The sequence below is a fragment of the Micromys minutus genome (assembly GCF_963924665.1).
Source record: "Micromys minutus genome assembly, chromosome: 13".
NCBI lineage: Eukaryota > Metazoa > Chordata > Mammalia > Rodentia > Muridae > Micromys > Micromys minutus.
Genome location: NC_137982.1, coordinates 52,081,144 through 52,097,007, shown reverse-complemented (window position 1 = coordinate 52,097,007; position 15,864 = coordinate 52,081,144). Strand labels below are relative to the sequence as shown.

The 15,864-nt window shown below is 39.3% G+C and overlaps 1 protein-coding gene across 1 annotated transcript in view; it reads left to right on the top strand.

The window, feature by feature from the left end:
• Window positions 1-15,864, top strand: part of NCKAP1 (NCK associated protein 1) — a 67,371-nt gene that overhangs the window by 16,586 nt on the left and 34,921 nt on the right. Inside the window, exons 3-9 of the mRNA XM_080927131.1 lie at window positions 7,086-7,178; window positions 7,469-7,525; window positions 8,105-8,247; window positions 8,327-8,417; window positions 10,952-11,089; window positions 11,983-12,031; window positions 14,512-14,668. Of these exons, the coding sequence (XP_080783257.1) occupies window positions 7,086-7,178; window positions 7,469-7,525; window positions 8,105-8,247; window positions 8,327-8,417; window positions 10,952-11,089; window positions 11,983-12,031; window positions 14,512-14,668 (728 nt within the window). The remainder of the gene's footprint in view (window positions 1-7,085; window positions 7,179-7,468; window positions 7,526-8,104; window positions 8,248-8,326; window positions 8,418-10,951; window positions 11,090-11,982; window positions 12,032-14,511; window positions 14,669-15,864) is intronic.

The window sequence follows — 15,864 nt, the reverse complement described above, 5'->3', positions numbered from 1 at the left end:
TTTACTCGTTGTTGAATCTCTGATGTCCAATTAAACTTGGGTTTAAGCGGAATGAGTGTGATATACGGTATGGTGCATGCTGTAGCAGTGTGCCTCAGTGTGACTGGATGTACTCCCCGTGGGAACTTGACAGATGTTGTTCTTAACTAAACTGACCTTGAATTCTAAGAGACTAAAAGAATTTCAGTGCAGTGAAAAATAACAGCAAGAAAGAAGGCATGCTAGTCTTAAACAAAGTGTGTGCTCTGTAGACAGCTCAATGTTAGGCTTGAGAGGCCCATAGAAATGCACTGAGCAACAAATCGTAGGACTCAGACTAGGGATACGCTGAGAACCAAGAGAGCTGAACTGCTGGGGATTTGAGGGACTTAGCGTCAGTTCTCGGGGACAGCAGGAGAGCAGCTCTGCAGTAGGACCTGAAGGAATGCTCCAGTCACTGGTGATGCTCATGAACTTGGACTATGACCGAGTCTGCGCATGCAGATTTCCTCACTGTCGTCAGGCAGCTGTGACAGAGAAAGAGAAGGGTCACAATAACCAGGGGGGAAGGAAAGGATCTGAGGAGTGACAGTGGAAGACAGAGGGTGATCGTGAAGGGGTGAGAGAGAGGTGTGGGTGTTCTCCCTCTAATGCCATGTAATCTCTCCAAACTGTGCAAGAACAGTAGATGTCCAAAAGCAATTAAGAGAAGCCAAGATGACTGAAGAGATACATTTTATATTTTTGTTTTTGACTTGCCGATGAAGGAAATTATCATTCTATCCTATGAGTATATACCCCAGATAGTCCATGGGTGACCTCAGCTCTAGGCTTGCTTATCTTTAACTTCCTCCACCAGGCTCACTGTCCTCAAGGCTCTTTGCAGCTGTGGCCTTTTTTCTGTGGGTTTTCGTATACTGCAACACAAGGTCTTACCCATGTCCTAGCAGTGAGTCAATGTGGCTTCAAGCAAATGTGGAACTGACTTCAGCAACACACATGAGGGTGTCTTGTGCATGTGAATGTATATCCCTCGGGATACTTTATGTCTCATTTAAAGTCTGCTCATACTTAGTTTTTGGCTCAGCTTCTTCCATGATGCCTGATACTTTGTTTGCAGTATTTGTTCACAAATAATAAACGATGCATTATTACTGATCATATTTCATTCACTTGGCTGAGTGCATCACTCCTGAGAACTGAGAAAGAAAACAGTTCTGATTCAAACACTCTTCTCAAACAAAATAAAAATGTCATTGTTTGTAGCAGCATTCATTATGTATAATTCCAAACTGGAAGCTGTTCAAATCATCAAGTTAATCATCAACTAACTGATTAATTAATAAAATTTATTAATACCCTCCTTCCAAACTGAGTATCTGCAAGCTCAAAGGAAAACACTATTGATACATATTTTTGCTACAACTAAACATTAAGTACGTTGTGTTAAGTTAAAGGGTCAGATAAACCAAGCTCTACGTACTGTTTGATTCTGTGCGGTAGAAGTGCCTAGGGAAGGAGAGGTTGCTGAGAGAGCTGGTTATTCACACAGGGCTGAGTCAAGTCTGAATTAATTGCCAGAAGGCAGTGTACTCTGCACTCTGGATGCTGAAGCCCCAGAAGTAAGATAAATCCCCCGTTCTTACAGAATTTAGTTCAAATGGGCAATGTAGGTGACAAAGTATGTACTTTCTTCTTGAGATTAAGTAGAAGAAGGAACTAGGAAGCAGGAGTAAAGGTTATGTTAGCAAAGTTTTCCTCCACAGTTTGAGTCAGAGTGTTAAGCCTAGGTGAGGCTAGGCTTCCTGGTTGCTGGAGTTGTAGATGTGTGCCACCATAAAATAATAAGGAAGGTGATAGCTACACGTTTTTGTTTGTAGGATTAAGTAACATTTAATTGCAATAAGAAATAGGTGTATCTGCAGTTCAAAGTACTAAGCACAATAGTATACAGTTGATCCTGTCTTCTTTATTTCTTTTCCTGTCTCTGTATTGCTCTCCCACTCCTCCATTTCTTCTCTCTCCTTCCAACTTGACTGCCTTTCTTTTTTGCGTTCATTCTTTTGTTGGGTGTTGAGCTCAGTGACCTGCACACACTAGGCTATTAATCCATACGCTGCCTGTGAGGTGTGTGCTTCGACATCACATGTTTAATGTTGTTCCCGAGTTCTCTGGCTCATCGAGATAGGAAACTGAATGATAATATGCAAGTATAGGCAGGAGCAGGAACTTTCTGAAAGAAGCTTCAATAGCACGGGAGATAGCCTGAAAAACTCCAAATTTAGCTTCACAGAATTGAAAAGCAGAGTGAAAACACAAGCTGCAAAATGGCAGATAATCTTTGACAGCTTTGTTTCATATGGGAACTAATGTCTAATTACATTCAATACATAAGAACCTTCCAGTCAGTAATGGGTAATTGTTGGCTTGGATCTTTAAAAGCCTACTTTGATAACGGATCTCAAATGCTTCGACCTCCCGTCTAGCCCACCACCCAGAGTTGGGTGGGTTAATCGGAGATGGGGCTTGTGGACTGTTAAGAAATAGTTCTCTGGGGTTCTTCCAGTCTTTGTTGTCAGCAGTCTAGTCTTCTAGCAAAACTCCAACACGAACAGCAGCTGCAATCCAGTGCACTGGACAATCACCACTCACAAATCAGCAAAGCAGTTTGATCCAGAAGAGACAACAAGGGTCTGTCAGTCAGCCTGAGTGTGAGAAGGTGCAGGAAGCCCCTGGAATATCATGAGACGTTCTCTACAGAGTCACTACAAAGACTGCAATGTGGTGCAGGGGGACCAGTGCCAGAGCCTCTCCCACTGTCTGCGGGTCATATGTACATCCTTTCTAAACATCACCCATCCTCTCACGTGCCTGCTTCAGCAAAACATCGTATGCTATAACTGAGTTTCCAAATACACCGGAAATTTCCACTTCAGTTAATGAACTAAACAGTTCAAAAGAACCACAAATCATTAGTTTTTAAAGTGTTCAACATTTTTAGCTTTCAGAGAAATGTAAACTTGAACATTTCATCTTTGAAGAGCTACTGGCATCAAAAAAACTATTTTGAGATTTGATCTTAACCATGTTATGATGGCTCTCATTGAGAAAGCAAGTGAGTTTGTGAGTGCAGTGGCTATGGAATGTTCAGGAAACTATACTTCCCAGAGCTTCTCACTCTCATGCTCTGGAAAATACACTGCGTATGTGTAGGGAAAAAACACGAAGGAAGAAAGGGAAATAATGAATTTTTAAAAGGAACAAAGGAGAAGAAATGCTGGCAAGGATGTTGGTGGGAGCTTCCTCAGTGCTAAAGTGGAATTGCCACGTGGGCCAGCTCCACTGCTCCTGAGCTTGCACACAGTGGACGCCACATCCAACTGCAGAGATAGCTGCACAGCAACCTTTCCCCTTCCTGTCACACAGCACCAAGTGGAACCAGCCTCGGGGCCCACTCACAGTTGAATGCATGTGAAAATTTGGTGCATGCACACAGTGATTTTAAGCAGCAACAAGTATGGAATGCTTCCCGAATTTGCATGTCATCCTTGTGCAGGGGCCATGTAATCTCTGTATCTTTCCAGTATTACATGTGCCGCTGAAGTGAGCAGGGTGACTGTACTGAAACCTGTAGCCATGTTTCTTATGTTGGAGATTAGTGAGTTAGCTTTGCTAAGTGTTCGTTCCTTCAGTAATTTGCCTTTTTTAGAAAAAAAAAAACAAAAAGTAGGAAATGCTAAATTTCAATTCCATTTAATTTTGTCTTTGAAAAATGCTTATTAATTGAACCGAGCAAGATTCATCAACAAAATATTTCAGGTTAAAGATATACAATTTCTATGACTTAAGGTGTGTCTTACTTATTTCATTTTTTGTATATTTTATTTTAATGTTAAGAATAAAGGCACCAAGCTGGAAAATAAACAATTATACAAATGTCTTGTTAAATATTTTCATATATTACAGGATTATGCTTTAAAATTGTTGAATGTGTGGTTTTCAAAGTAGTGCCTCTAATGTCCTGCTGTTTAGCAATATCAGTAATTATTACCTATGTATATTTTCAGTCATCTCTGAGCTCATTAGTGCTTTTTAGGTGCGTCATTCACCTTGAAAAATAGAGTTCTTTTTTTTTTCTTTGTAGTTAAAGCCTGAGAATTCTAATATTTGACATCTTTCATGCATAGTTTTATGAAGCTTATTTTCACTAAAATATGAAACATAATTTTTACTATTAAGTAGAAATTGTGTGATCCTTATAAAATATTAGGAGTAATGCCAGACACACAGTACATATTCAGCAAATATTTGTTTACTGCAAGTACGAGCAGTGGTGTTAGGATTGCTTACAAGATAATTTGGTTTTGCTTATTTGTAGAAATGGTCGGTAGCCTCCATTATTAGTCCGAGGACACGAAATGTGTAGTTTCTAGGTGTTGGCCACTGTTCAGTGTTGTCGAGTGCCAGTTTATCTGCTTGCCTTGGGTATTTGTGCAAACGTGTTCCCACATGATGATGGGCACGTGGGACTTCGTGTGCACAGTTGGAGAGGGACTTTCTAAATAGTTTTCCAATATGTCTTCTGGCCGTCTGCATTATGGTCCTTTATTTCATGCGTTTGGATTGGACTCTTGTACTCCAGAATTGTTGAGTATGGAGAGACTGACCCTGTGAGTCTTCTGCACTGTCTGTACTGTCAATGACAATGACTAGAAAACAATGGCTGCCATCAGGAGGGAGTTAGTCTAGGCTGGTTCCTGGAAAATGGGGTCAGTATTGAAGCTGAGTGGTTTAGGATAGTGGGGTTTGGGTGTAAGTGGTGAGATTGTGATACCCCGCAGGGGAACAGAGCAATCATGAACTGTGCATAGCGAATGCCAGTTTGCTGCTGGGCAGTCTGCGGGCGGGTGTAGGAGACTGAGTCTGGGGAAGTGAAGGGAGCAGAACTCACTCACGTGGGACTTCCCATGTAGTCACTGTGGCTGATGCAGAGCCTAGTGACAATATAGACTAAGGGGATTTTATTATTGACCAGAGAGATAGCAGATAAGAACAGAACACATTTGAGAAGAAACTGATTTCTGATCTTGGCTGATACTAAGTATTTAGCCATTTGTTTTGGATTTTGTAGGTGGCATACCCTTTTATAAACATTACAGTCTTGATATGTGAAATGAAGTTTTGTGTAAAAGGTCATTAGTGTTTATAAAAGTCTGATGGCCATTAACTTCAGACTGGGAAACTGAGGTGGGAAGGGTAGCACAGTTGATAATGACCTCAGTGCCGTTGAAATTAATTAGGTTTAAGAAGTCACCTAGTAACCATATTTTTCTCCTTATATCTTTTTGTTTATTTGTTTCTTGAGAATCTACATAGATTTCACTATCCTGGAACTCAATATGTAGATCAGGCTGGCCTTGAACTCAGAGATCCCTCTGCCTCTAATGATGGGATTAAAAGTAGATGCCACCATGCTTTCTATATCCTTTGGGGTGGGGGTGGAGGACAGGGTTCTTCTATATAATAGCCTTGGCTGTCTCATGATCTGCCTGTCTCTGCCTGCCAAGTGCTGGATTAAAGATGTTCATTTCCACACCTGGCTCATATCTTATTTTTTGAGCCTACTTTTTCCTCTTTTATGTTGGAACTCAAATTTATAGAATTAAATACCAGAAAAGAATTATGATGCCAGTCAGAAGTGTTTAATAAAGTTATTGAACAAGGTAAAGGTATAGCCTGAGGACAGGGGATCATGTTTAAGTTATACACCTGATAATTCTGGAATAGTCGTGATTAAAAATGCAGAGAAAGATGGAATTGTTTTAAAATGATATATTGTACAAAAGCAGTTAATTATTCTCACAGAGGAAGCTGCACATGGAAGTTTCCCATCACTGCATGTGCATCTCTCGAATGTGTAAGGAGAAGTGAGATTGTAGTTCCGCTTTCTGCACACAATCCCTTCTTTAGTTGCCCTTACTCGGAGGCGTTTAGGGTGGTATGCCAGATGGCTTGCTGTTTTCAGTTTACCTTTCCTGAAGCATCTTCTCTTGATGTTAGGTTCACGTTTGTACATGTTCTGACTTAACAAACGGCTCATTAGAGTTCCGATTAGGCATCTCTTTTCCAGTGCTCACATGTAAGTAAATATGACCTTATGAGGACCTCAGAACTGTGTGGACTCTGACAGCATGTTGGGGATTTTTAAATGTTTTCTTGTATTTTCTAGTGTTCTCAGACATTTCATGTATATTTAGATCACCTGGGCTACGTTGTGTAAAACGCAGAGTCTTACTCAGCAGGCCTGAGGTGGGCAAGAGATTCCACCTTTCTACTGAGGTCCTAGCTGATGTCCATTAGAAAACATGCAGACTATCCAGGACTGTCTGGATGACTCCCTGGGATCCTGGGCGCCCCGTTAAATTAACATCAGAAAGACTAGTCTTGCAGAGATGATGGTGATCATTGATTTCATAAGAAAAGGCAGTATTTGTAGGCTCAGTAATTTAAGTGAATGGAATACCTTTTTTCACATTTCCTTCACTCATGTCTAAACTCTATTCTTGCTTTTTTTTTTCATTTCTTTTTTGTTCTTGTGACTTTTTTCTTTTGTTTGATATATTATTGTGTTCTGTGGGTCTGATCAGAAAACCGTTACTGTATTTTATGTTTGTATCTACATTTTATTTTGCATGCGTAACGTGGCTTTGCCTGGATGTTCTTTTTGGTAAGTTCCAAATCTATCTAGCATATTGTTTTCTTGTAGTGTAAGCTGTTTTCATCTTGTTTTCTCCCACTTCTAGTGAACATAGTCATGATTTGTTTTTAAGTTTTTGAAAAGAGTTCATTTGATGTATTTTCTCCTAACATTTTTCAGTTTTCCGCTGTAGTGCAGTTTGGTACTAATCCGCCTTGGTCTGTTTTATGGCCCTCCCTGTCAGCTGCTGATCACATTAGCAGTTGCTCTCTCAAGTGATTGGGTTTGAAAAAACCTTAATCATTTAGAAGTCTAAAAAAGTGCTTTCATATAGCAACCATACAAAAAGATAGTGTACAATGAAACTTGATACTTCTGTCTGAAAATAAACTCTATTTTTTTTTTACAGCAACAGCTTGCACAACTACAGAAAGAAAAATCAGAGATTCTGAAAAATCTGGCATTATATTACTTTACATTTGTAGATGTTATGGAATTTAAGGTATGTATTTTAACATGTAAACTTTACAAAAATTTTTGTAAGATTACAAAAATTGATTTACAATTTGCTAATTTTGCTAATTGTATAAATTGCTTTGTCCATTATGTGGTAAAGGAATTTCAGAGCCAAAGTCTAAAGTATACTTTATCCATTTGTGTTTTCTGAATTTAAAGTTACTTATTCAGTGCTGAAGATGTGGCTCAGTGTTTGGAGGAATGCTTGCTAAGAATGCAGAAACTCTGGCTTTAATCCTCCACACTTCCTCCTGCTTAGTTAAGCTTTCTTTTCAGGATCACGTCTGTGACTTGCTGAACACTATTGACGTCTGCCAAGTCTTCTTTGATATTGTGAGTATCATTTTTGGGAAATTTTCCTAATTCTCTGTTTCTAAAGAACTCAGGGAACCAATTGCTTTTCTTTAGCAGAGGTTTATACGTAGCAGTATAAAGTTCTAACATTGGTTATTTGCCGAATAACTGTTTTAAAAGTAAAACTATTGACATATTTTTGTGTGTTTTAAAATAGCTGTTAGTTTTAGTTTTTTATCTTAATATACCTAACTATAAACTCTGGACAATATTTTGCTATAAATTCATACTTTAGTTGGAGTTTTCTTTTTATGACATTTTATAGATATAAGAGGTAAAGGTGAGAAATATATCCATTTACTTAATAGTACAAATATTGAACTTTAAATGCTACTTTTTGCTTTGGTGCCATAGGTACCAGTGCTGGTTTTGGTTTTGTTCCTTTCAGCTATTACCAGCTTGAATACAGTAGCCAAAGTCCTTTTTTCGGTAATTCCCAATTTTCAGGCTTAGAAAAAGAAGTTAGAAACACAGAATTGGGGATAAGCTAAGTATGTAGAGTTTAATGTTTTAGAGTTTAGCAGGAAGGAAATAAACTTGATTTTTTTTTTTTTTAAGACTGTGAACTTTGATTTAACAAAGAACTACTTAGACTTGACTGTAACTTATACAACATTAATGATACTGCTGTCCCGGATTGAAGAAAGGAAGGCAATCATTGGACTGTACAACTATGCACATGAAATGACCCATGGAGCAAGGTAGGCAGACAGCACACAGAATGCTTCTTAAGTTCTCAGAGCCTTACAACTCATTTGAATTTGATGTGTGTATTTTAAGTGACCGAGAATATCCACGCCTTGGTCAGATGATTGTGGACTATGAAAACCCTTTAAAAAAGATGATGGAAGAATTTGTGCCCCATAGCAAGGTAAGAGTGGTTTTCTTGTTTTGTCTGTTGTTGTTGGTTTTTTTTTCCTTGGATTTTGGGTTTTTGGATATATATATATATATATAAATATATATATATGTAGCCCTTGCTGTTCTGGAAGTAACTTTATAAACCAGGTTGGCCTTGAACCCACAGAGATCCATCTGCACTTGCCTTCTGAGTGCTGAGATTAAAGTTCTGCACCACTACTGCCAGACAAGGGCTGTTTATTAGATGTGCAACGGCACATGTAAGGAATTGTTTACCCACAGGGAGTTAAAGAGATAACTTAGTTTGGGTAAAAATTATGTGTTATGGAAAATTGTGTTTATTTTTCTATTGAGTTAACTGATTCAGATTCATGATTGTGTAAAGACTCAGGAGTATATTGATTATAGTTATTAGTTGAATTACTTATTAAATGGAGTGTAGTATTTGGAGGTAGTAAAAGGTGTAGTGCAGAATTCTCAGGTCTACCAATATACTCTGAAATATTGTATAATTCACTTAGACAATTTAATTGTCTATCACTTTTCCTTTTGGGTAAAAATAGTCTTAAAGTAGCAGTTATCCCACGTGGTTATTATCAAAACTGAAGCAATCATTCCTTGAAAAGAATTTAGATACATAATATTGCACTAAGAATTTAGATACAAGCCAAACAGTGGTGGTGCACACCTTTAATCCCAGCACTGGGGAGGCAGAGGCAGGCAGATCTGGTCTATAGAGAGAGTTTCAGGACAGCCAGGGGTACCAGAGAAGAAAGAATTTACGTGACGCTAGAGAAAGAGAGCTCAGCGGTTAAGAGCACCGACCGCCCTTTCAGAGGTCCCAGGTTTGATCTCAGCACATACACGGCAGCTCACCACCACCTCTAATTCCAGTTGCAAGAGGCCTTTTCTCGCCTTTTCAGGTACTGCACATATATGATACACAGATACACATTGCAAAACCCATATAAATGCAGGACATTTCAAAAAACATTTTAAAAGGAGTTGATATACATAGTATTTCATCTTTAGACCTCAGAGTCACCATGTTGAATCAGTTTTAGGTGTATTGTGTCTTACTCTCTTGATGAAAAAGATGACAGGAATTTTTAGGGAAATTATATGAAATATCCTTTTTTAAAGGATATATTGAAAGACATTTCTTAATAAATGTGACGGGAAGAAATCATCGTGGTAACTGCCCTGCAGCAGGACCTGTCATAGATCTGAATGCTTCCACAAAGCTTCAGGCATCTCATCCAGCATCATCCCAATAGGCAGAGAGTAGGAAGATGACCACGTAAGCCCCTTGGCAAAAGGAGTGCCAAAACAGAACAAAGGCTCAGAGTATTTGAGTCTTGGTCACTGTTCTCTTTTTTAACCCAGCCTTTGAGTGATACCATGTTTATGTGATGCTATACTTTCTCTTGATGTTTGGTTGTTATCAGGTTATTTCCCTAATGTTTTCTCGCATAAAAATTTGAAGATACTTTTCCAATTTAATTTCTTTGCATAGTTGTATTAAGTAGTTGAACATTTCTAATTTGAAAATTGTGAACTTAAAATATCCAAAGTCTAAAGCATTTCCCTTGTGGACACTGACCTGACCTCACCTGTGGGAAACCCCTTTTCCTCGTGGTCAGGTTGCTGTGAGAACACAGGTCCCTCGAAACTGTTATACAAAGCCATCGGGAGAAGAGAGAGAGAAAGAAAATCTGTTTTCCAGGTAGAGTCAAGGCAGGTCAGGGCCTGTTGGCAGATTTCTCACCCTTCTGAGGCATGGAACAATAAGAGGAGGTGCATTTGAGGCTCCAGCCGAGGGGCTGAGGATTCTGGTGACCTTGGTGGAAGGAACAGGACATTTTTTGGTGTGTGTGAGAACAAATGTCTTGTGTATGTTTTAACCAATTTGTTTCTGTTGCCTTGTGGCTTTGCTTCCCACAGTACTGTATAATAAGAAGGCTGTGAGAGATACACTCAGGGTTGGCATGGTAATGACAGGCAGCCGTCCTGTAGCTGCCTCTTGCATCTTTTTTCTGTCTCTTGCAATCAGCCTCACTCCCCCCTTGGAGCACAGTTTGGCTTCATACTGGTCTGGAAGTCTAACAAAGCTCCTTTCGAGCTCTGTGTAGAAGTACATGACATATAAATGTATTTTGTGTTTGAAAATGGATATATACAAATTCCAGAATTAAAAACTACATCAGCATTCTACTTAAGGGATACTCAGCCTAAATGCACAAGTTTATGTAAAAACTTAAAATATCTTAGAGTTACTCATTTGAAAGAGTTTGAAACAAGCTGGTGGATGTCATCACTTTTGGATTAAGAACATTTGTTTTTCTAAGGGGAGTAACATGGTTTCCTGAGTGCAACTCGTTCACAGGAATATCGACTAACTTGTATAGAATTTAAAACTTAGAGGAGACTTGTGACCTTAATAGGGAGTGTGGTTGGAGTCAGTTGAACATCCACAGACTGTTAGGCTGAAGTCTCAGCAGAAGAGGAGCACACTGTTCTTCAGCTGGTTTCCTGTTTTATCAGTCTCTTTCAGATGCACTGATTTCTCTTCAGATGGTATATCCTAGACGGAACCTCTCCGCAGACCAGTGGAGGAATGCCCAGTTGTTGAGTCTCATCAGTGCACCCAGTACAATGCTGAATCCTGCTCAGTCTGACACTGTATGGCTCCATTCTACCTTCTAGATACACACTCACCTGTTTAGACAGTGCTGTCCAGTGTTCTTCTAGTTAACATTAGCGTGTCAAGTTTCTTGAATAAAAATCATGCAGGGTTTAATTTTTTTCTTAACTCTCAAAAACTGGAGGTTAATGCAAGCAACTGTTTGGTTCTGGGCTGGGGAGTAGTAGGTAGAAGCACTTGCCAGCAGACCTGACAGCCAGAGTAGGTTCCCAAGACCCCAGGCCTGAGGAAAAGAAGGAGCCAATGCACTGTGGCATGTGTACCTACAGAAATGAAAGTAATCTGTAAAAAACTGTAAAAACAAAGTTTCTGTCTTGTTACAGAAATTCGAAGATACAGACAAATAAAAAAAAAATACAAGCAGAAACATGTCAGATCTTACCAGTTAGAGAAAATCATTATTATAGTCTGTTACAGTTCTTTTCAAGTGTCATGGCATATGAATGGATATGATGATTACAAAAATAATCATAATGCACACAGACTATTGGTTCACCTGAGAGGGATACTGAGCATCCAGGCACAGAATTCTGTTCTCACACGATTCAAATACAGTATTTGAAAAAACATAAACTCCTTTTGTGAGCTTGAGAGATCTGGGAGTTTGTCATCTGCCACAAGGCAGTTTGACAGTGATGTTGTTCAAAGATGGTTGAGGGTGTGCAACCATGAAAGGCCACAGCTCATTGTCCTCTGCCAGTGACAGTTTAGACAGTTATTACGTTTTTACCCAGTGTCTCAAATTTCCTGTGGTATTTGAACCAAGAATGGAACAGTAAGAATTCTTAGGAGCTTCAAAGAGGCAGAGCGATTAAGGAGGAAATTATTTAAAGAGTTTATGTTAAGCACAGATGTGTCTTCTCTTTTTAAGATGCCTTGTGAATATCTCTCTTTGGATGCAATGGAGAAATGGATTATCTGTAAGTAAAACGGGTTAGTTCCAGGACTACCTGTCGTTTGGAGCGTTATTGAGGAAATGCCTGATTCTGCCCTCTCTCTGCCCTTCACCCTGCAGTGATCACCTATGTGCTTTCCCTCAGACTAACCCCATCAGGCGGTAGACAGTCATACACATGAGGATGCTAAAGTTAGGTCACACAGCTCGTTAGTGACAGAGAGACCAAGGAAGAGCTGAGGCCAAAACTCAGAAGCCATGTTGTCTCTAGTAGCTCCGTTTAAACTTCTGCTTTTAGTGTCATGTTCTTAATTCCACATGTATTTAGTTTTTAATTTACATGTGATAAGTGGCTTATTGTTTGGCAGTTTGATAGCTATATGAGGGATAAAATTACTAGTGTGTGCTTTAGGTAGCTCACACGCTTCAGCCATGTATGGCACAATAAAGCGTGAGAACTGCTGTGTGTATGTAGGCAGGCTCCTTCTCCCCCTGCTCATCAGAGGGGAGAGTGGAATAGTTGGGGCTTTAGACTTATTATAGTGCAGGGGTTCTCAAGCTTCCTAACACTACAACTCTTTAATGTAGTCTTCCTGTTGGGGTGACTCCAACTGTAAGATGATTTGGTTGCTACTTCATATCTGTAATTTTGCTCCTGTTTTGAATGTGAATTTCTGATATGCAGGATGTCTGTCTGCAACCCTGAGAAGGGGCTGCCCCACCTCCGTGAGAACACTGTTCCGGTGTTTCTCTAGTGGTGGTGAAGAACTATGTATGGTTAATGCCGTGGTACAATTCTTTGGTGAAATAATGAATAACATTTTTTACCAGAAAAACAAGTATCCCACAGTTTTGTTATGTGTGGCTTAATCTAAAAATTAGATATTATTAATTTGTACTTAAAATGCCTACAGGTTTTGAGTACTCTAAACTTACATACATTATCTCATAGACTGGAATTCTTAATAATACTCACAAATATGAAAGGAATTTACTAGCACATTCTACCTGCACTTAGACATTTTAGCTAGTTTTGTTACTTCTCAGATTTCTGATAGCAATATTTTTTTCTAGAAAAATAGTTTACATGTCTATGCTTTTGAAGATTGATCTTGCTTGGTTATATAACGATTCTTAGTTTTTACATTATATTCATGTCTATGATGGAAGAACTGAGTTGAATAGTAAGTAGGGTTAATGGTATGGATAACTGTTTGTCTTAGTTAGGATCTCTGTCACTGTGATAAAATACCATGACTAAAAGCAGCTTGAGGGGAGGGTTTATTTCAGCTACATGTCCTGATTAAAGAGGGAAGTCTTGACAGGACTGAAGCAGAGACAGAGGGGTGCCTGTTGGCTTGTTCAGGGGGTGGCCCCACCCTCACGGGGCTGTACCCTCCCACTTCAGTCACTAAGAAGATAGCCTACAGGGTAACTTAGAGCTCCATCTTATGGAGACATTTCTCACCTCTTCCAACCTGACACTAGCTGTGTAAAAAACGATACAAAACTAGCCAACACCTTGCAGTCTAGTTTAGTTTTTAAATGGGAATGACTATCATGAAGCAGGAAAATCTCAAGAAAAGAAACTTTGTGCATGTGTAGCAAGTGCTACCGAGTAAATGTTGAGTGAATGAACAGCGAGGCTTCCTGTCTTGTAGGCTACAGAAGGCATTTTCAAGCATATATAGCATTACACATTGGTGTAGGTTTTCCACATTGGTAACCAAAAGATATTTAAAATTCATATGAAGAAGACAGCAAATACATTGTGGGAATATTGAACTTCAGTAAGTAGATGCTTCCCTTTTTTAAACAATCTCCTGGCCTAGCCTTGGCTAGCCCAGGACTCATGCAGACCAGGCTGGATTTGAACTCACTGCCTGCCTGCCTTTGCTACTTTAGTAGTACTGAGCTTTACTCCCTCCGCTGTAAAAGAATGACACTGTACAGATTAATCATGTTCAGTAATATGTGTGCAAAGATTAGTCAAGAAGAAAGAAAACAGCCGAGACAGGCTATGCTGTTACCTTAGCATTTCTTCTGGTGACAAAAAAGCCAATTGCTTTTATTTTTCACTTACTTTAACAGCAGTAAGGATTACTATATCATGTGTTAATTTTTGATCTTTTGCTTAAACTAACATTTTTAATGCTTCATTTTAAAAAAAATTAATTCATACCCCCCCAAAGGATATTTTTGTTCCTTTAGTGTGGCTTCAAAGAACTTACTTTGCAGAATATAAAAAACCATAAATAAATTTTAAAATATTGTTTGCACACACTCACACACACTCATATATGTATACATACAGTGTGTGTGTGCGTGTGTGTGTGTGTGTGTGTGTGTGTGTGTGTGTGTGTGTGTATTACAGTATGAATCATTAGCTAATGAACCTCTATTCAGTGATGGTAGTTGTTCTCCATTTGTAGAACGTTACACTGTAACCAAAGGAACTTGTCTGTGCAGTACTCGTAACTTGTACTTGTTTTTCTTTGTTTGAAGTTGGCTTTATTCTGTGCCATGGGATGCTAAATACGGAGGCCACAGCACTGAACCTTTGGAAGCTAGCTCTTCAGAGTAGCTCTTGCCTCTCTCTCTTTCGGGATGAAGTTTTCCACATTCACAAGGCTGCAGAAGATTTATTTGTAAACATTCGGGGGTATGGTGCTTTCAGTTTTATTCATTTGGGGGAAGGAGGTGGTGAATGAGATATCTTTAGTACCAGAGGTGTTGGGATTATAATTGGTCACATCACACAAGAAGGTGTAGACTAGACTGTCTTACTTTGGTCCCAGCAAGATAATGTTAACAAATTCACATCCTGATAATGGTAGAAATAATATTCTTACATGTAACTTTACTAATTACAAATCTTTACAGTTTCTTACCTTTTTGAAATTTGTATTCTAGAGAAATAAGCCTTTTCTTTTTAATTCGTACTTCATTTTATACGTGAATAAGACTAAAAACAAAACATAGAGTGTATTGCCCAGCGTGGTGGCTTATGCCTTTAACCCCACTTGGGAGACAGAGGCAAGCACGCCTCTGACCTTGAGGTTCGCTTGGTCTACAGTGTTGGCTCCAAGTCAGGCAGGGCTACACAGAGAAATTTTGTCTCAGCCCTGTCCCCAAAGGGAACAGTAGATTTATATCGTCGTGCTGGGAAGCGTGGCAGTCTACAGGCAGACATGGTGCAGGAGGAGCCGAGAGTTCTACACGTTGATCTAAAGACAGCAGAAGGAGACTGTCTGCAGCAGGCAGCCGGGAAGACCGTGTCTGAAATTCCACACTGAGTGGAGCTTGAACATGGGAAGCGTTAAAGCCACATAGTGACACACGCTTCCTAATAGTGCCACTCCCTGTAGTCAAGCATCAAAACTCTGGAATCAAACCACCATAACCAGTTAATGTGTTTATATTCAGTGAACTTATGTGTGAGTTGTCTTTATCCTGTTAGGCATTTTTAAGTTATATTTTATTTTTATTTTATTTGAATGAAGGTTTTGCATGCATGCGTGTGTATCTGCACTATGTGCATGCTTGTTCCGGAAGCCAGAAGAAGGTAGTGAAGTCTCTGGAACTAGAGTTATAGACAGTTGTTCACGTGTAAGCTGCCAGGTGGATGTTGGAAACCAAACCTGATTCTCTGCAAGAATAGCATTTCCTCTGAATTGCTGAAACACTTCTTCAGCCTGCTCCTGTGTTGTTTGGCCCACCTCCTCCCCATCCTGCTTAGTTCCTTCCTTCCTTTTCCTTTGCTGAGCTATCAGTCACATTAAGAAAGAAGTCAAGTCACAGTCAAGTTATAAGTATGAAAATGTATTTATTTCAAGGGCCCATATTATAGGTTTTAGA